The 21,834-nt window shown below is 43.9% G+C and overlaps 1 protein-coding gene across 1 annotated transcript in view; it reads right to left on the minus strand.

Moving 5' to 3' along the window:
- LOC120048411 (myocyte-specific enhancer factor 2D homolog) overlaps positions 1–21,834 on the minus strand; it is a 69,378-nt gene that overhangs the window by 6,798 nt on the left and 40,746 nt on the right. Inside the window, exons 4-9 of the mRNA XM_038994364.1 lie at positions 17,224–17,358; positions 12,883–13,087; positions 9,747–9,803; positions 6,674–6,852; positions 4,154–4,265; positions 3,612–3,804 (exon numbers count right to left, since the gene is read on the minus strand). Of these exons, the coding sequence (XP_038850292.1) occupies positions 3,612–3,804; positions 4,154–4,265; positions 6,674–6,852; positions 9,747–9,803; positions 12,883–13,087; positions 17,224–17,358 (881 nt within the window). The remainder of the gene's footprint in view (positions 1–3,611; positions 3,805–4,153; positions 4,266–6,673; positions 6,853–9,746; positions 9,804–12,882; positions 13,088–17,223; positions 17,359–21,834) is intronic.

Raw genomic sequence — 21,834 nt, forward strand, 5'->3', positions numbered from 1 at the left:
CAGCCCAAAAACTTGGCAGAGATAGAAAATACTTATTATAAACATGACTAAATCACTCTACATTCAAACTTAGTCAAACATTGGGTATTCATTTACTAAATAAAATGTAATTATAGACTCATCATTTTGAATTTATTGACCAAGACATCAATGTAGTCCCTAAATAAATGTTATTTTATTGATTCTATTATTTTTCCCTTTCCTGCAATGTAGAGTAATCAAGCTGGAGTGGATGTGTTGACACAATTATTCCCTATCCTGTCGCCTGTGCAAACAAACAACTATTCCTTGAGGAGAAAGGAGCTTTCTCTGAACTAAACAGGATATTATGTGCACAGCACACAAATCAGCAGTGTGTACACAAACAACTATTCATTACTGTGTACATTGTAAAACATGCGTAAGGTAGACACATAAAGGTAAACCTTTCCCTGAACAAAACAGCTGGAGACAGAGAGATAGAGATATAGGGAGAGAGACAGAAACACAGAGTGAGAGAGTGAGAGACAGACAGAGAGCGATATTGAAAGGAAGAGACACAGACAGAGTGAATTAATAGTGATAGACAGATAGCAACATACTGAGGTAGCGAGTTGTGTGTGTGCACCATTTCTCCAATGCAAAAGGACATGTCCTTGACAGACAGACAGACAGACAGACAGACAGACAGACAGACAGACAGACAGACAGACAGACAGACAGACAGACAGACAGACAGACAGACAGACAGACAGACAGACAGACAGACAGACAGACAGACAGACAGACAGACAGACAGACAGACAGACAGACAGACAGACAGACAGACAGACAGACAGACAGACAAGACAAGACAAGACAAGACAAGACAAGACAAGACAAGACAAGACAAGACAAGACAAGACAAGACAAGACAAGACAAGACAAGAGACAGGACAGGAAAGGACAGACAGACTAAACAGGAAGCATTTCTCCAAAACCCCTTAAACCTCCTCAACTCAGACCCTTTCTCTCCTGAATGCATCAGCTAGGTTCCTCAAACACAGAGACCAACACATCCTGCAAGGCTGAAGGCAGCAATTGACGTGTGAAAAACGATTCAATAAACAAGTCACCGTGGGAAGGCTAGTGGGATGCCCTTGACACAGCATTAACATTTAGATTGGTGTGCTAGTCAACAGGTGCACGCTAGTTGCAGTGAGTCTTTACAGGAGGCTCTGGAATGATTGGCCACTCAGTGCAAGAGAAGGAAGTGGAGAGAAAAAACCCCCGGCAGAAATCATTTCCCCCTCACTTCCCACGGCGAGTAACCAGGGCTGACAGGGAACGCGAGGCTTGCAGTGAAAACCCGTCAATCACCTTTGATTGGAAGTGTCTGCTCACTGCGGCTACCGTGCAAGGGAATAAATAACAAAAACAGTGGGACTGTACGTATAGCCTATGTAATCAAACGCTTGTGTGAGAGAACAAATCGTGGGTGGAACATGCTCTTCAGGGCAAAATGAGAACGGTTTGATCAAGTGCCTTACTTTGAAGCAGCAGTTTCACTGATCTATATGAAGTATGGATGAGTGAAATCTGACTATTGATCTTACTGTCAGGCCATCCAGGTGAGAGAGATTAATAGACCTGTGCTTCAAGACAAAAAAGGAGGACTACACTACTCATTCTTGGGTTGTGTCAATGCTGTCCTGTGAGACTGACGCACACAGCTTTGGGCGGCTGCCATATTTCTCTCTTTGGTTCCAACAATCAAAGCCTCAGAAACAAGATATAAAAGAAAGAGGAAAGACGCAGATCCGGGTTCGATACATGGCTGTGTCGCAGCCGGCCGCGACCGGGAGACCCATGAGGCGGCGTACAATTGGCCCAGCGTCGTCCAGGTTAGGGGTGGGTTTGGCCGGCCAGAATGTCCTTGTCCCATCGCGCTCTAGCGACTCCTGTGGCGGGCCGGGCGCATGCACGCTGACACGGTCGCCAGGTGTATGGTGTTTCCTGCGACACATTGGTGCGGCTGGCTTCCGGGTTTATCGAGCAGTGTGTTAAGAAGCAGTGTGGCTTGGCGCGTTGTGTTTCAGAGGACGCATGGTTCTCAACCTTCGCCTCTCCCGAGTCCGTACGGGAGTTGCAGCGATAGGACAAGACTAACTACCAATTGGATATCATGAAATTGGGGAGAAAAAGGGGGGGGAAATAAATAAATAATGTTTTACAGTGTAAGTTACATGAAATCTAAACTGTTATACCTTCATTATGTTCTTATGAGTTGTACCCAACCTGAGAGCCGCACAAACTTAATTTGATACGACAGACAGTAAATGCATGGCGATAACCACACATGTAGCGCTAGATGCTAATTCGTTCACCTCAGGTTAGCAGCGAAATTGGAGATGCAGTTAGCCATCTCCCCGTTCTGTTTCTCTGCGCCCCACATGCTGTGGACAAGAGGGGGAGAACAAACAGGCGGTTACATACAGCTACCCCGCGGCTAGCCTAGCCGCCACAATCACAGAAACCTGCATTTAGCTCTAACAATGCTAGTAACGAGACAAAGCTGACGGCTAATGAGGATCACTAGCTAGCATTAGCCTACAGCAGGTGGTCAATGCACACCTAAACCTAAAGCGCTCTTGGATCCACGTGGGGAGATGTTAATTAAGGGAGAGGGAGTTTAGGTCAGCCTCTCAGACATCCTCAAACTGAAAGTGGAGGTACATGCATACCAGAGGTGGTTGGTGGGAAGAGTTATAGGAGGACGGCTCATTGTAATGGCTAGAATGGAATCAATGGAACGGAGACAAACATGTGGTTTCCATATGTTTGATATATTCCATTCCAGCCATTACAATGAGTCTGTCCTCCTATAGCTCCTGTCACCAGCCTCCTCTGATGCATACTATACTATAGCAAGTGGATACCAGTGACGGTCTGAGGTGTTCACAGTTTGGGTCTTTATTGTAGCTAGCAACCATGCTATGCTGCTATCGAGGAAAAATGCTTAATTTCATGTCAAATGCCAATGATGCACGGCTTTAGTAAGTCAGACTTGCTGATGAAATTGTGTGCAGACAGTAAGTGCATGTGTGTTTAAGGGTCTATGGGCTATAGAACAGGTAAGTACAGAGGGATAGTCTGTATGGCATGGGTGAGAAGTTACTACTCAATGATTGGTCACATAGTATGGGGAAAGTTTTGGGTTAATTCCCTTTAACTGAAACTCATGAATGGAGAGCAACGCAGATATCGGTTTAGGGCAGGGGTATTCAAACTTTTTCAGCGGGGACCCAATTTTTTCAGCATTAATTTCTGGTGACCCCATTTTTCCCCCCATGAATCTCCCCCATCCCAACCCATATCTAACGACACAATGTTAAAATCGAATGACACAACCTTCAATGAATTGCATTTTCTGCTCTTATTAAAATGAAAAGAAACCAATAAATACATTTACTTAATAATTGTTTTTGTATAATGTTCTATATACACTAATCTGTACTCTTAATTGTATTATTTTTTTTTTTTTTTAAATATGGGGGGCCCACTAGGGGTCGCGACCCCAACTTTGAATACCACTGGTTTAGGGTGCAGCTAGCTACACTTATACAATAGGGTGACCGGGGAAGTGTACTTACACCAAATTACTGAGTGACGCCAAGCTGATCTGTTGTTGTTGTTGCTGCTGCTGCTGTTGTTGTTGCTGCTGCTGTTGTTGCTGCTGCTGGGATACTGCTGGTTGCTGTTGCCAGGTGGACATGTTGCTAGGCAGCAGCCCTGATGGCGTGAATGTCTGGAGCGCTGTGAGATCTGCACTTGTCAGCTGGTACTCTGAGATGGAGGAAGGGGGAGGGAGGGGAAGAGAGGGAGGAAGGGGGAGGGAGGGGAAGAGAGGGAGAGAGAGAGAAATACTCACACATTGATCAAAGTGAATATGCATAGGATTGACTTACAGTGGTAAATTGTGTTCTTTTCTGCCTTTGCCAATTTGGGTAATTACAGAGCAGACTGACAAAAAGAGAATAACTAAATAAACTAATCAAAAGTATTCACCCTTGTGTTTCTGTCATCCACTGGTCCTAATACACTTGCTTTAAGACATACTACAGACATACAGTGTCTGTCCAATTCCCATATTCTGCAAGCTTTGCCCGTGAGCAGCGAGTACCCTTTTCCTCACCAGTGTTGTAGGCCGTCTGCATGGCGGAGAAGGGGGCTAGGAGACTGGGCGTCGCCACGGAAACCACTGGCGTGGACAGGTTCCCTTGAGAACCGCCTAACCGCTGAGCATTCTGGGGAAGACAGAGGACACAGGAAAGATGCTTGAACATCAGGACGCAGGAAGTAAAGACTTATTTTAAACCAAAAGGTTTGTGCCCACGCAGTACCATGACATTCGCTAACAGTATCAAATAGAAACGAAGGTGGGAACATCCTGGCCTGTACGGTTCATGACTTCTCTATGACACGGAAACACCAACATTCACGGCCACGTGAACGAACAGTTGGTGGAGGTGTCAGGAAGTGTTCCACTCAAATGGAGAATCATGCGGATTGATTGAGAGGCATGCATCGGGCAGAACAACCAGAGTGAGCGACAAAGTGATTGTGTGTGTGTTGGTGCGTGGTGATAAGTGTGTGAGTCGGGGCTCAGACGCTCCAGGGGTGGAGGTCATTGTGCCATTGGTGTGACCTTGTAAACAGTTTGTCCTAGTCAATGGATACACACACTCCAGAGAGTACTGTAGCCTATATACAATGACCTCCTGTCCAACCCGACATGGATTACACACACATGGAGTTGACCCATGCACATGCCAAGATACATACAATGCATTCACAGAGAGCTTTACCTCCATTTTGGATTTACCACACATAGTATGCATACACACTATTCTATAACATACAGTACCCGTCAAAAGTTTGGACATACCTACTCATTCAAGTTTTTTTTTTTTTACTATAGAATAATTATTGTAGAATAATAGTGAATACATCAGAACTATTAAATAACACATATGGAAGTATGTAGTAAGCAAAAATGTTTTAAACAAATCAAAATATATTTGATATTTGAGATTATTCAAAGTAGCCACCCTTTGCCTTGATGAGAGCTTTGCACACTCTTGGCATTCTCTCAACCAGCTTCATGATGTAGTTACCTGGAATACATTTCAATTAACAGGTGTGCCTTGTTAAAAGTTAATTTGTGGAATTTCTTGCCTTCTTAATGCGTTTAAGCCAATCAGTTGTGTTGTGACAAGGTAGGGGTGGTATACAGAAGATAGCCCTATTTGTTAATAGAACAATACCATATTATGGTGTTGACACGGTCTGTGATTTATTTAGAATTTGCGTTTAGTGGGACTATCATTTGTTTTTCAACAGTACAATGACCCAAAACACACCTCCAGGCTGTGTAAGGGCTATTTGACCAAGAAGGTGAATGATTGAGTGCTGCATCAGATGACCTGGCCTCCACAATCAACCGACCTCAACCCAATTGAGATGGTTTGGGATGAGTTGGACCGCAGAGTGAAGGAAAAGCAGCCAACAAGTGCTCAGCATATGTGGGAACTCCTTCAAGACTGTTGGAAAAGCATTCCTCATGAAGCTGGTTGAGAGAATGCCAAGAGTGTGCAAAGCTGTTATCAAGGCAAACGGTGGCTACTTTGAAGAACCTAAAATATATTTTGATTTGTTTAACACTTTTTTGGTTACTACATGATTCCATGTGCTATTTTATAGTTTTGATGCCTTCGTTATTATTCTACAATGTAGAAAATAGTAAAAAAAAAAAAAAAAAAAACCTGGAATGAGTAGGTGTCCAAACTTTTGACTGGTACTGTACATTGTACTGTGCTCTTATTCAACTGATACTACACTGTAAATACTGTATACTAATTATCTACTAATATACCAGTACGACAGTATACCAGTATGACACTCATGCCTGTGAGACCAGTGTTGACACAGCAACCACAGTCAAGTCTAGGAGGAGTTTTTATTCACCTCACTCACCAACTCCAGCTCCTCATCGGTCTGCAGGGGGCAGTAGGACAGAGAACACGGGTTACAGCTCTGTACTAACCTGCTGATCTAGGATCAGCCCCCAATCCTAACCTTAACCATTGGGCTCATTAAGGGGAAATGCAAAACTGAACTCAGATCAGCGTCTGGGGGGGGGGGGGGTATTTCATCACACACTCAAGAAACTATCAAATTCAGAATGGCAATGACGAGATGCATTTTGACGTCAACCCTTCTTTAGCATAGTCTAAAGCCGCACTCAGTGCATGCCAAAACCAACCTTTGAATTTAATCTTATTATAATTGCTGTCCTATTAATTGTTCAATTGCTTTATAAACTAATAATGACTCAGCATCTGTTTTGTAGAAAAATGTGAGCTTCCGAGTGACACCACTCTGAGAAACAAAACTTTATTACTGTAGACATCCCAACCTCCTAAAATCTGTTGAGTCACATAAATACCTCTCATATTTCAACCGTTTACAAATCAAACAGCATACGCTTCGTTTTGGTATTAAATGTTTATCTCAGAAGGAATAGAGATTCATAAAGATTCAGCACCCCATTGTTTTGTGACTGGCGGGCGACCAATGAAGCATTTATCAATGTGAGAAAACAGACTCAGTTTGAGCCAGTAGGGCTCCTGTAGTGAATCTCTCTGTGGCTCACCAGCTGCATCAGGCTCTTGCCGCTCTGGGAGGTGATGACCCGGAGATCAGGCTTGCGGCTGTTCACCATCTGAGGGCTGGGCGGAGGTGGAGACTTGGCCAGGACTACTTTCCCCAGGCTGTTGCCGTTGGAGACGGAGAGGAGGCCGGGGGAGGCCCTGGCACTGATGTAGCCGTTCGCTGGTTGAGAGGGAGACGGAGAGGAGATATTAATATGGTGTTAAGGAATGGATGGAGTGTTTGTGTGGTGTGTGTATGCCTATCACTTACTGTAGGACAACTGTAACGCTGTGAATATTAGTATGAATCCGTAAACATTACTCGTTGGACCCTTTCACGCATTACACTAACACTACTGACAAAACCTCATAGCTTTTCACTATAGGAGCAATGTCACTCCTATGTCAACCCTACGGCATCCCTATGTCAACATTCAGACAGTCCCCTTCAGGTTACGTCATGTGACACATCCCTAAGAGAAACAACCTTTTGTTATTACTCAAGACATTCCAACCTCCTAATGTGTTGTTGTCTCATAAGACACAATTTAAAAAAACTAATAAATACCTCTAATATTTTAATTAGTTTACAAATCAAACAGTGTACGCTTCATTTTGGTTTCACTCATTATGAAGGTCTATCCATCGAACGGCTCAATGGTGAGCAGTGTTAATCTGGGACAGCATCAAGCTACTCAGACAACAGCATTCCTTCTTGCCATGGGACAGACCCTCAGCCTGATTTCCCCTTACTTGGTTAAAAGGAGCCGTTGACTCAAAGAAGACAGGCTCACTGTGTGGATAGGGGAGCGGGGGACTTTCCAAGCACTGTCAGGAACACAACCAGGCAAACACAGACAGTAGACACACACAGACAGAGAGAGAGCGATATACAAAGAGACATGCACACATACTGTGGGCAGGCACACAGTCAGACGCAGAACTACGCACGCACACACACACAATCCCTAGAGCTGGGCAGGGTTCTGCGATAGCAGATAAAAGTTGCTCCATGACGTGTCCCAGATGCTACCAGCATGTGACACCGTTTCATCTCAGTCACACATACTTCAGTTCAGACACACACACACACACACACACACACACACACACACACACACACACACACACACACACACACACACACACACACACACACACACACACACACACACACACACACACACACACACACACACACACACACACACACACACACACAAACGTACACACTGACGGGTGGCAAGGACAGAATGATGTTTGCTCCAGACTCATTTGTGTCAGCAGTATCAATAACACACTACTTCCATCAAACATACAAATGCGTAACAGTTACCATCATTTTGCTCGCACCATTCACAACTGGATAGAGAACTCTGGGCAGCCAGTGAAGGTTACTTTGTACTGAGGTGTTTTGGGATGGGAATATGGGAATTCACGTGAGTGTGAGCCACAGCCGAGGCAAAAGTGGAACAGGGCGATGGTGGCTTTTTGGTTTGTACCCGACCTAGCAGACAGACACTCACTCAGTCCTTCCTCTAAGAAACTGGACGCTCACTCATCTACCCCAGCAACAGAGGGAGATGAAGGAGGAGAAAGAACGTGTTAGTCGGATGTTGGCCCCAGGCCCTGGGCTCTTTGAACAACAGGGCTCTAGTGTGTATGAATTCACATTCATTATGTGTCTGTGTGAATGTTTATCCATGCATGTGTTTGTGTAAGTACATGTTCATGTATGTTTCTAAGTGTTTATGTGTTGTATGTATGCATCAACATATGCATTTTAGTGTATACCTGTGAGTGTGTGTGTGCTCTCTCTCCCAGGCTCTACTCCTATTACCCAGTGCCGGGCGTGGGAATCTCAGGAATGCCGGGTGACGTCAATGGTGACATTCCCTGAGCCCAGAGCCTGGGTCTGTGTTCAACAGCTGAGAACGACAGAGCGAGGGGGAGGAGGATGTGGAGGGAGGAGGGGGAAGAGAGAGAGAGACAGCGGGCTAGCAGGGTGAGTCACTTGAGCTGCGTCTTGGGACCACCGCACTGTTTACTGCACTGGAGGGTTACTGAGACAACTCCGGTTTAGAGAGAGAAAGACATCGTGACTGCTGTGGTCCCTGTTCCATGACTTTGTGACTTGGGTCTGATTCTGAACCTTGATAGGATTGTGTAACTCATTTTCGTACGAGTCTTTCATTGATATCAATGTGAAAGCCGAACCTATGCTCACAAAATCTAGGTTAAGATTTGTTTCTTAGTGCCTTAGTCACAAATAGAAAAACATATTCTCCTCTATACAATAATACAGCCATTCACTTTTGGGGAAGATGTTGTAGCACAATATCTGATAATATTGTCATCTACCGATGACTGTATGCCTTCAGGAATTAGATTAGAAGTGAGGCTCTGGCCGATGTCAAAGTCACCTCTGAGGAGACGGCTCTGCCAAGACAAGGTCCAGTTTTGAACCACGGGGGATTGGAGTGTGTGTGGAAGGGGGGGGGGGGGACATGGGGCAACAGCTGCGATAGAGGGAGAGAAGGACAGAAAGAGGGGGGAGAAAGCGGGGTCAGGGGAGACAGAAGAAGGTGAAGATGCTAGGCCAGAGTGTTCATGTCATTCAGGTCTCTCTCTACACCTCTCTTTCTCCCTTTTTTCCTCAGTCTTTCATTCTCTCTCGTTCTCTTTCCCATCAACCCCCTGGGATATTTACAAGCGGCTTTCCTGTGACCCTCAGCTGTCGCTGGCCAACAGGTGTGTGTGTGTGTGTTTGAGTACATGAGTGCCAGTGTCAGTGTTTGTGGCGGTTGCCATCGACCAGCTATCCTGACATCTTTTTCTCTTCCATCAAACAGTGGAGTCTGTCCCAAAGTGTAATCCATACACCTTTTATGCTTTACTATAACCCACAACTCCCATCACGTCAAGGAAAGCCATGAAGGGTCAAAACTAACAAGCTAATAATCTATTGTCACAGCTACAACAGCGAGACGCAGTTCACTGTGTATACGGTATCATCTTATTTGCAATGTAAAAACGATTCAAACACAACTAGGTATTTTAGCAGAAGTCACTTACGAACAGGGCTTGGGCATCCTCCGTTGGAGTTGCTCAGTTCACCTCCCAATAGAGCACCTGTGGAGGGAAGAACAAAAGACAGCGGCCATGTTGAAAAGAACAAGTTGCACATACGAGTTGATGTGAATGGTAAGAATTGCGAAGAAAACATGAACATGAATAATTCTGAATCCATAACATTGATGCTGTTCATCGACTACAGCTCAGCGTTCAACACCATAGTGCCCGCCAAGCTCATCACCAAGCTCAGGAACCTGGGACTGAACACCTCCCTAGATCCTGGACTTCCTGACAGGTAAACTCCAGGTGGTAAGAGTAGACAACAATACCAAAGCCACGCTGATCCTTAACAGGGGGACCCCCCAGGGGTGTATGCTTAGCCCCCTCTTGTACTCCCTGTTCACCCATGACTGTGTGGCCACGCACAACTAACTCCATCATCAAGTTTGCTGATGACACGAGGATGGTAGGCCTGATCACTAACGCCGATGAGACAGCCTACATGGAGGAGGTCAGAGACCTGGCAGTGTGGTGCCAAGACAACAACCTCTCCCTCAACGTCAGCAAGACCAAGGAGCTGATTGTGGACTACTCGAAACCGGAGCAGGTGCACACCCCAATCCACATCGACGGGTCCGAAGTGGAGAGGATCAAGAGCTTCAAGTTCATCGGGGTCCACATCACTGAGGACTTAACATGATCCTCTCACACCAGCACAGTTGTGAAGACGGCACAGCAGTGTTGCTTCTCCCTCAGGAGGCTGAAACGAGTTGGCAGATCCTTAGGAACTTTTACTGCTGCACCATCGAGAGCATCCTGACTAGTTGTATCACTGTCTGGTATGGCAACTGCACCACCCTCGTCAGGAAGGCCCTACAGAGGGTGGTGCAGACAGTCAAATGCATCATTGGGGGTGAGCTCCCAGCCATCCAGGAGGTACATGCTAGGAGCTGTTTGAGAAAGGCCTGAAAAATTACCAAAGCTTATATCCCCTGGCCATAAGACTGTTCAATGGCTAACAACTACTGCCCCCCTCACACCTACGCTGCTGTTAAAATTATTATATCTATTACTACCACTACGCTGCTGTTCATTGATTATTGATTGCCATTACCATTCGTATTTATATATATATATAACAATTAGCATATTACCATAAGTATTTATATATTCCTGCTACCAGACACTTTTCAGCCCTGTTTACATGTACACTGAGTATACCAAACATTAGGAACACCTTCCCAATATTGAGTTGCACCACACTATTTCCCTCAGAACAGCTACAACTCATCTGGGCATGGACTCTACAAGGTGTCGAAAGCATTCCACAGGGATGTTGGCCCATGTTGACAATACTTCCCACAGTTGTGTCAAGTTGGCTGGATGTCCTTTGGATGGTGGACCTTTCTTGATACACACAGGAAACTGTTGAGCGTGAACAACCCAGCAGTGTTGCAGTTCTTGACACAAACCAGTGCGCCTGGCACCTACCATACTTAAATATCGCCCTTTCACCCTCTGAATGGCACACATACACACACCTTGTCTCAAGGCTTAAAAATCCTTCTTTAACTTGTCTCCTCCCCTTCATCTACACTGATTGAAGTGGAGTTAACAAGTGACATCGATAAGGGATCATAGCTTTCACCTGGATTCACCTGGTCAGTCTGTCATAGAAAGGGCAGGTGTTCTTAAAACTTCTTCGGGCTAGGGGGCAGTATGTTCACGTCCGGATGAAAAGCGTGCCCAAAATAAACTGCCTGTTACTCAGGCCCAGAAGCTAGGATATGCATATGCATGGTGGTATTGGATAGGAAACACTCTAAAGTTTCTAGAACTGTTACAATAATGTCTGTGAGTATAACAGAACTGATTTGGCAGCGAAACCCCGAGCACAATCCATCCAGGGATTTTTTTTTTTGAGGTCATTGTGTTTTCCAATGCTTTTCTATGGGAAACAGATTGCAGTTCCTATGGCTTGCCCAGATTGCAGTTCCTATGGCTTCCACTAGATGTCAACAGTCTTTGGAAATTGTTTGATGTTTTCTTTTGAGAAATTAAGAAGTAGTCCTATTCTTTCCATGTGTCACTCAGATGGACTCAAGTCTTTTGGTGCATGTGAACAGGAGCGCGCTCCTCGTTATTTTTCTCCGGTATTGGAAACACTTTATCCGGTCTTAAATTTGATCGATTATTTACATTTTAGGGTACCTGAGGTTGGATTAGAAACGTTGTTTGAAATGTTTGGACCAAGTTTACAGGTAACTTATTAGATATTTTGTAGTCATGTTGGGCGAGTTGGAACCGGTGTATTTCTGAATCAAACGCGCCAAATAAATGGACATTTTGGGGATATAAAGAAGGAATTTATCGAACAAAACGACCATTCATTGTGTCACTGAGACATTTGGGATTGCAAAAAGATGAAGATCTTCAAAAGGTAAGGCATTTATTATATCGCTATTTCTGACTTTCGTGTCGCACCTGCCTGGTTGAAAAATGGTTTTCATGTTTTTGTATGCGGGGCACTGTCCTCAGATAATCGCATGGTGTGCTTTCGCCGTAAAGCCTTTTTGAAATCTGACACAGCGGCTGGATTAACAACAAGTTAAGCTTTATTTTGATGTATTACACTTGTATTTATATGAATGTTAAATATTTATATTTCTGTAGTTGGAATTTGGCGCTCTGCAATTTCACCGGATGTTGTCAAATCTATCCCGGTAACGGGATTCGAGTTTAAGGGATCCCTAAGAGGTTTTAATGTTTTGTATAAACCTCCTATCACGCCTTCATTTACACTCTTGCGCACACACACACACAACTTATGCCATACTGTGTACTATTATTATTTATCCTGCTACCAGACACTTTCTCCTAATCCCTGCCTACATGTACAGTACATCTCAAATACTCCAGTATCTCTGCACATGTTGTACTGGCACTGCACCTGTATATAGCTTCCTCTTTTATTTTTTATTTCTCCTGTTTTTTATTTTTTATTATTAGTTCAATATTACTGCACTGTTGTGTAGGGCTTGCAAGTTAAGTATGTCACTGTACTTGTGCATGTGACAAATAAAACTTGAACTTGTGATGAAGTCAACCATTAACCACTGTCCACTCTGTTCCTTACCTGCGCTGGCCGGTCGCTGTGGTAACCCTGGAGACCCAGTGTTCCTCTGGAGAGGTTGCTGTGGCGACAGCAGGCGTGGGTCTGTGAGGGTGGAGGTGACGAAGGAGGTGGTTACCAGGCCGCCAGAGTTACTGAACTGGAGAGCATTCTGATTGGACACTGGCACTGTGACGGGCATGGAGAAAGTGGGCTGGGGGACGGCTGACTGAAGGAGAGACAGGAAGAGGGGCTTAGAAATGTAAACACACGATGGGCACATGTATAATGTTAAACACACACTCTCAGAAGCATGTGCATGCACAAGAACACACACATACTATCGCACAGGATTTGTTAGCATGCAACTGACTTGTGGAAATAAGAAGCTGAAAAAGTGTTTGCTTTCAGATCACATGCAAGGTTATGTGTACATCATAAAAGCTACATGGGATTGTTATTGCATTGGTTATTGGTGACATGTCATATTGTACATCACATCATACATCTCATGACCCCATATAGTATCTTTAATTGCAGGGAAAATTGAAGAGAAACCATTGGGGGGAAAAAGTTTTTTGCACAGAGCTTGGAACTTTGAGTATCTGATACGTAGCCTCTACTTGAGAAGTTGACTGCTAATTTGCTTACTTTTACCTGGAAGTAAACGTTTACCCTTAAAAATGTATATAACTAGCCAATAAAACATTCTCTAACGTATCAAGGAGTGCTTTCTTAAAGTATAAGAAGTGTAGTTAGCAAATAGCTTTGACAGGTCCTGAGTCAGCTAAATAATACTACCGTGTGACCCAGCCCAACACCAGGTCCTAGTCAGAGACAGGACCCAGGCCAGGGTTGTCCACTCTTCTGCCTGTAACCCATTTCACCCTGTTCCTCATCATGGCAGAAAGCAGGCAGGGCCTCTATATATAGGATATGGGCCAAGCGTGGCCTGGTACTGTATGTGCTGAGTGGGACCCAGTTTAAAAGAGAGAAAGAAGATGCTCTACTCTGTCCATCATATCGACCTTCCTTCCCGTTAGCCTACAGTGTATTCCACAAGTTTACATCTGGGATGTGTGTGTGATGTTATACAAGGGGAGCAGGGAGGACTAAGTTGTTTTGGTATTGTGTGTTTTGTATTGTATCTGACATAATCTGATAAGAGTCCTGTCATTCTTGTGACAAACCATTTGTCAATGTGGGGAGACGGAGTGTGTCCTTTTCCTTTCTTTATAGCATTTTAGTAGACTGAGTATTAGTCTGTGTCTGCATTATCTTGTTCTAGTGACGAACAACAACAGTGCTAGGTAAAGTAAAGACAGAAAGGCATCCAGGCTGTCACTAGTGCTGTAGCTCCTCTGACCCATAAGACCCGTGAGGGTGTCATGTCACGTACACAACTTCACTCAATATGCTGCATACGGCAACAATGTTCAGGGGACTATGGTGACAAAACCAATCTGCCTTGGACTCCACAATAATAGAGATGTCTCAAATCCCAGAGCACCAGAAACTGAGAGAGAGGCAGAGAAAGAAAGAAAGCGCGAGAGAGGGTAGGGGAGAGAAAAAGAAGAGCGAAAGAGAAATAAAGAGAAAGACAGAAAGACCAAATGGGTAAACCTACTGGGCATGCTGGTGGCTAGGTCTGGAATCTGGGGAGGTAGTCTACAATATAAGGCAGAAGGTTACAGCACTGCACACTGGCCAGGCAGAGAGGAGGGAGAGATGGATGGGTGGAGGGATGGAAGGATGGCAGTGAGGTTAGTGTGAGGGAGCAGAGGTGTGGAAACGTGGAGCATACAGCACTTCCTACATACACTTATCGTACACTCATTAAAATACTGTTGAATACTCCACTGATGTACACTAAACTGTGCTGTGCCATTTGGTCAGATGTCTCTTGGATAACAAGTTATTCAGGGGTATTGCTACGTTAGGTCAGATAACTGCCAGTGGGCATAATCTTAATACTAGAGTAGAGTGGCTCATTCATTGTGTCAAGTACATGGCATTACAAAGGCCCTAAAATGAATCATATTGGATAAATAATAGTCTTTCAGCTTTTCCTCGGGCTAAGTGGGTTCGTTGAAGGCAGCTCAAGGCCTTCTCCAACGGCATAACAAAAAATGAACCTATTTTTCTCAGCGGAGCGCTACATTGGTGTATTTCCTGGATGCGAGGGTATCAGAATGAATTAAACTCATGCCCTACTTTCCTTCCCTCCCTCTTGTCCTAGAAGCCTTTGAAAGTTCCCTTTCAATTTTAGGAAATGTCTCATCCTATTTGTTAGCAGTGATGGATTAAAACCACAAAAACAACTTTCCAACAACGTTCCGTTGAACGTTGGTCCTTGACATTTGACTACAACGTTGATCTCACCAGTGAATACTCTGTAAAATGTAATTAGAATGAATCGTTTTACAAAAATAATGCTCAGCTTTAATCTTAGTATTGTTGGAATACAGGAGGGAAAACGAGTGCTTTAAAGATTTCTAAAATAACATCAATAGACGGAGAAATAAACAAAATTTGTCTCTCTTTTTAGTACAAATTTGACAGTGACAGCCTATTTCAAACAAACAATGTCAATGTAAACAAACAAGGAAACACATAACATTGCAAACAATATCAAGTAACATCACTTAAATCTGAAAAGCTAAATCAGCTGTGTCACCAATTGGCAAGTTCCAGTCTTGCTTTATAATCCTGTACATGCCTGTAGACTGTATAGCTAGCCTCCCTATGCTCCCTAGCGCCTTCTACTCGACTCCGGGGATTGCAGAATGAGTGGGATTAAGCGTGTATATCCCAGCCCCCTAGCTGTCATGTTGGTGGATTATGATGCTGTTGAGGGAAATTGGTGCTGTATGCTTCCGTTTGCTACAGTGCGCCCTGTGAAAGGTGTGCCGGGCAAGGTGGGGGATGGGGGCTTGCTTGCTTCCAATCGACTGGGGCGGGAGCAACACTCTCCAGGGGGTGGCAGATTCAATTCTATTCTTCTTCTTTCTACTCAGAAATGCTTTTAGGAACTATTTCAGCTCACCACAAACATCAAAGTGTTGGCGATATGGCTTAGGTTAAATGAGCGGTATTCACTGAACTGATTCGATAGAGAGACATTCAACTTTTTTTGCTGAACCGCTGCTTTAATGTAACTGAGTGGTTGGGTGTGTGATAATATTATCAGTTTTGGAGAACAAAACCTTTCCATCAACATTGGGTTTTTTGTTTTAGTGACAATATCCTACATAATACAGATTATGCAATACATTGTAGTACATGTTGTAGAATACATTCTAAGAAACCAGGGCTTAAATCAGGGATAGATGTGTATATCTCCAGTTCAGCTCATCCTGTGAGCAGTAAAGTCCTTCAAATTGGCCCGACGGGAACTCGATAGACAAAGTCCTATCCCTCGTGACCAATAGGGAGGCCAGATCAGACAGGAAGCCTGGTTGTAAATTGAGTGCTTCTCATTAAACTGACGTTAATGACATTACTGAGCCCTGGTGGAAAATAATAAATCATAAAAAAATTGGCACCGGAGAGAGGAATAAAAGAGGCGAAAAACCGTGGCAGTGTGCCAATTATAAGGCAGCCCTGGAGAGTGTCTGACTGACACCCTGGAAAATTAGGAACGGCCTATCCGAACCGAGATGGTCACACTTTATCTGTAAAACTAACACCCTTGAAAAGCATTAATTTGTACGATTCTTCTCACTCTAACAAAGGGGTGACAACGCATAATGAGATGTATTGCTTTGAATGTGTTATGCCCCGTTTGCTATGGCATCATCATATGTCACTTTTATGTAGTCTTTATGAAATCTGTCAATAGCTTATGAATGACTCCTGAGACCGGTTATGTCATGTTTATGAAGCCTTTACGATTACTTCCTAAATGGTTGGCTGCGACCACTCTCCAATCAGACTGTTGAGCTCCGCGCCCAAACCTCCTTGCCCTTGCCCGGGCACACACGATCAGAGGGGGAGGGGGAGAAATGGAGGGGAGTGGGGGGGGGGGGGGGGGGGGGGGGGGGGTGCTCTGTGAGTATTTGGGTTGCTGTCTGCAACCGGATCTGGGTAAAATCCAGTCCGGGTAACACAGCAGTTGCAGTACAGCTCACGGTACTCACTGACAGCCTATAGCTCTGCATCATTTTATCAAACTCCTCGTCAATTTTTTTGTATTTCTCCTCAGTGTGGGGGGTGAGGGAGAAGGGCTCCTCAGGGTCTGGGCTCTCTGAGTCCCGGTGCTCTTTCTTGTTCAGAGCCTTGGTCCGTTTGTTCCCACAACAGAGAGAGAGAGAGAGGGAGAGAGAGGGAGGTTAGAGAACGTGACGAGAGGACGATGGTACTCACGCCATAGCGCTTGAACAGGATATCCAGGTCCTCGTTCTTGCGGTACTTGTCGTCGTTTAACGGGCTTTGGTCGATGGAGTCGTCGCCGTCCGGCTCAGGGCTGTTGCAACCATTAAAGCCTTTCTTTCGCAACGTCTGAAGCGGTTAGAGGAAGAAGAAGCAGAGGAAGGAGGAAAACAATTCATTTTCACACACAATTATGCCAACAACACGCATTATCCAGACTGTACCACCATTTAAATTCTAATAATGATAAAGAAAAGAACAGCGATGGCATTCGAACAAGACCAGTAACATGATTCTGAGCCTCAGATAATATATAACATCGATCCATTCCAGGAAGGTCAACATCATGACCATTGTTTCGAAGCTAACCACCTTCAAAGGTCTACTCTACACAAATCAATAAAGATGTCTGAAATAATGAATTATTACTGGACAATGACTAAGAATTTAAACCAAACTTTTTATATATATATATATACACACAGTTGTAGTCAGAAGTTTACATACACATAGGTTGGAGTCATTAAAACTCGTTTTTCAAACCACTCCGCAAATTTCTTGTTAATAAACTATAGTTTTGGCAAGTCGGTTAGGACATCTACTTTGTGCATGACACAAGTCATTTTTCCAACAATTGTTTACAGACAGATTATTTCACTTATAATTTACTGTATCACAATTCCAGTGGGTCAGAGGTTTACATACACTAAGTTGACTGTGCATTTAAACAGCTTGGAAAATTCCATAAAATGATGTCATGGCTTTAGAAGCTTCTGATAGGATCATTTACATCATTTGAGGTGTACCTGTGGATGTATTTCAAGGCCTACCTTCTAACTCAGTGTCTCTTTGCTTGACATCATGGGAAATCAAAAGAAATTAGCCAAGACCTCAAAAAAAATTGTAGACCTCCACATATCTGGTTCATCCTTGGGAGGAATTTCCAAACGCCTGAAGGTATCACGTTCATCTGTACAAACAATAGCACGCAAGTATAAACACCATGGGACCACGCAGCCGTCATACCGCTCAGGAAGGAGACGCGTTCTGTCTCCTAGAGATGAACGTACTTTGGTGCGAAAAGTGCAAATCAATCCCAGAACAACAGCAAAGGACCGTGTTAATATGCTGGAGGAAACAGGTACAAAAGTATCTATATCCACAAAACGAGTCCTATATCGACATAACCTGAAAGGCCGCTCAGCAAGGAAGAAGCCACTGCTCCAAAACCGCCATAAAAAAGCCAGACTACGGTTTGCAACTGCACATGGGGACAAAGATCGTACTTTTTGGAGAAATGTCCTCTGGTCTGATAAAACAAAAATAGAACTGTTTGGCCATAATGACCATCGTTATGTTTGGAGGAAAAAGGGGGAGGCTTGCAAGCCGAAGAACACCATCCCAACCGTGAAGCACAGGGGTGGCAGCATCATGTTGTGGGGGTGCTTTACTGCAGGAGGGACTGGTGCACTTCACAAAATAGATGGCATCATGAGGAAGGAAAATTATGTGGATATTTTGAATCAATCTCAAGACATCAGTCAAGAAGTTAAAGCTTGGTCGCAAATGGGTCTTCCAAATGAACAATGACTCCAAGCATACTTCCAAAGTTGTGGCAAAATGGCTTAAGGAGAACAAAGTCAAGGTATTGGAGTGGCCATCACAAAGCCCTGACCTCAATCCTATAGAAAATATGTGGGCAGAACTGAAAAAGCGCGTGCGAGCAAGGAGGCCTACAAACCTGACTCAGTTACACCAGCTCTGTCAGGAGGAATGGGCCAAAATTCACCCAACTTATTGTGGGAAGCTTGTGGAAGGATACCTGAAACGTTTGACCCAAGTTAAACAATTTAAAGGCAATTCTACCAAATACTAATTGAGTGTATGTAAACTTCTGACCCTCTGGGAATGTGATGAAAGAAATAAAAGCTGAAATAAATCATTCTACTATTATTCTGACATTTCACATTCTTAAAATAAAGTGGTGATCCTAACTGACCTAAGACAGGGAATTTTTTACTATGATTAAATGTCAGGAATTGTGAAAAACTGAGTTTAAATGTATTTGGCTAAGGTGTATGTAAACTTCCGACTTCAACTGCGCGCGCACACACACACACACACACACACACACACACACACACACACACACACACACACACACACACACACACACACACACACGCACACGCTCAAAAGTTTGGGGTCACTTAGAAATGTCCTTCTTTTAAAAAGAAATCACATTTATTGTCTATTAAAATATGATGGATCAGAAATACAGTGTAGACATTGTTAATGTTGTAAATGACTATTGTAGCTGGAAACGACAGATTTTTTATGGAATAGCTACATAGGCGTACAGAGGCCCATTATCAGAAACCACCACTCCTTTGTTCCAATGGCACATTGTGTTAGCTAATACAAGTTTATAATTTTAAAAAGGCTAATTGATCATTAGAAAACCCTTTTACAATTATGTTAGCACAGCTGAAAACTGTTCTGATTAAAGAAGCAATAAAACTGGCCTTCTTTAGACTTGTTGAGTATCTGGAGCATCAGCATTTGTGGGTTCGATTACAGGCTCAAAATGGCCAGAAACAAAGAACTTTCTTCTGAAACTCGTTAGTCAACTCTTGTTCTGAGAAATGAAGGCTATTCCAAGCGAGAAATTGCCAAGAAACTGAAGATCTCGTACAATGCTGTGTACTACTCCTTTCACAGAACAGCCCAAACTGTCTCTAACCAGAATAGAAAGAGGAGTGGGAGGCCCCGGTGCACAACTGAGCAAGAGGACAAGTACATTAGACGGTCTAATTTGAGAAACAGACGCCTCACAAGTCCTCAACTGGCAGTTTCATTAAAAACACCAGTCTCAATGTCAACAGTGAAGAGGCGACTCCGGGATGCTGGCCTTCTAGGCAGAGTTGCAAAGAAAAAGCTATATCTCAGACTGGCCAATAAAAAGAAAAGATTAAGATGGGAAAAAGAACACAGGAACTCTGCCTAGAAGGCCAGCATCCCGGAGTCGCCTCTTCACTGTTGACATTGAGACTGGTGTTTTGTGTGTGTTTTGTGGGAAGATAGGGCTATTTGTCGCAAAAAAACATCAAACGCTATGATGAAACTGGCTCTCATGAGGACCGCCACAGGAAAGGAAGACCCAGAGTTACCTCTGCTGCAGAGGACAAGTTCATTAGAGTTACCAGCCTCAGAAATCGGCAATTAATTGCACGTCAGATTGCAGCCCAAATAAATGCTTCCCAGAGTTCAAGTAACAGACACATCAGCATCAACTGTTCAGAGTTGGCCGTTCATGGAAGAATTTCTGCAAAGAAACCACTACTAAAGGACTCCAATAATAATAAGAGACTTGCTTGGGACAAGAAACACGAGCGATGGACATTAGACCAGTGGAAGTCTGTCCTTTGGTCTGATGAGACCAAATTTGAGATTTTTGGTGTCTTTGTGAGACACAGAGTAGGTGAACGGATGATCTCTGCATGTGTGGTTCCCAACGTTAAGCATGGAGGTGGTGGTGTGGGGGTGCTTTTCTGGTGACTCTGTCAGTGATTTATTTAGAATTCAAGGCACACTTAACCAGCATGGCTACCACAGCATTCTGCAGCGATATGCCATCCCATCTGGTTTGCACTTAGCGGGACTATCATTTGTTTTTCAACAGGACAATGACTCAAAACACACCTCCAGGCTGTATAAGGGCTACTTGACCAAGAAGGAGAGTGATGGAGATCTGCATCAGATGACCTGGCCTCCACAATCACCCAACCTCAAACCAATTGAGATGGTTTGGGGACCTCAGAGTGAAGGAAAACAAATGCTCAGCATGTTTGGGAACTCCTTCAAGACTGTGGGAAAAGCATTCCAGGTGACTACCTCATGAAGCTGGTTGAGAGAATGCCAAGAGTGTGCAAAGCTGTCATCAAGGCAAAGGGTGGCTACTTTGAAGAATCTAAAATCTAAAATATATTTTGATTTGTTTAACACTTTTTTGGTATGTTATTTCATAGTTTGATGTCTTCACTATTATTCTACAAATGTAGAAAATAGTAAAAATAGAGAAAAACCCTGGAATGAGTAGGTGTGTCCAAACTTTTGACTGGTACTGTATATATTTTATTGTCACATACACCGGATAGATGTAGGGTCAGCCGTAGTAGTACGGCGCTCCTGGAGCAAATTAAAGTTAAGTGCCTTGTTTAAGGGCACATCAACATGTTTTTTTCATCTGTCGGCTCGGATATTCGAGCACCTCTAAATTGATGTGAAGCGTGACGCCAACAAAAGCCATTGAGCAAAGGTAAAGGGTAGGGGGTGAAACGGAAGCACACCGTGGTGACGGGAGCACACCACCAGCCACAGAGCTAGAGCAGTCTGGCCATTTCAGCTCTAATGCACAGTGGAAAGGGTCTTGCTTTGACATTATTCTGGAAACAAGCTTTACTGTAAGTAGCTTTGCCAGTGGGATCTGGACCAAACAGCAAACCAGGTCCCAACACTAGCAAAAAGGATTCTAACCTAGAGTGTGGCAAGTTCTTCTACACGACAGATGTACTATTCAGTTCTATTGTATATGGAAAAAGGGAA

This window comes from Salvelinus namaycush, chromosome 5 (genome assembly GCF_016432855.1).
Source record: "Salvelinus namaycush isolate Seneca chromosome 5, SaNama_1.0, whole genome shotgun sequence".
Taxonomy (NCBI): Eukaryota; Metazoa; Chordata; class Actinopteri; order Salmoniformes; family Salmonidae; genus Salvelinus; species Salvelinus namaycush.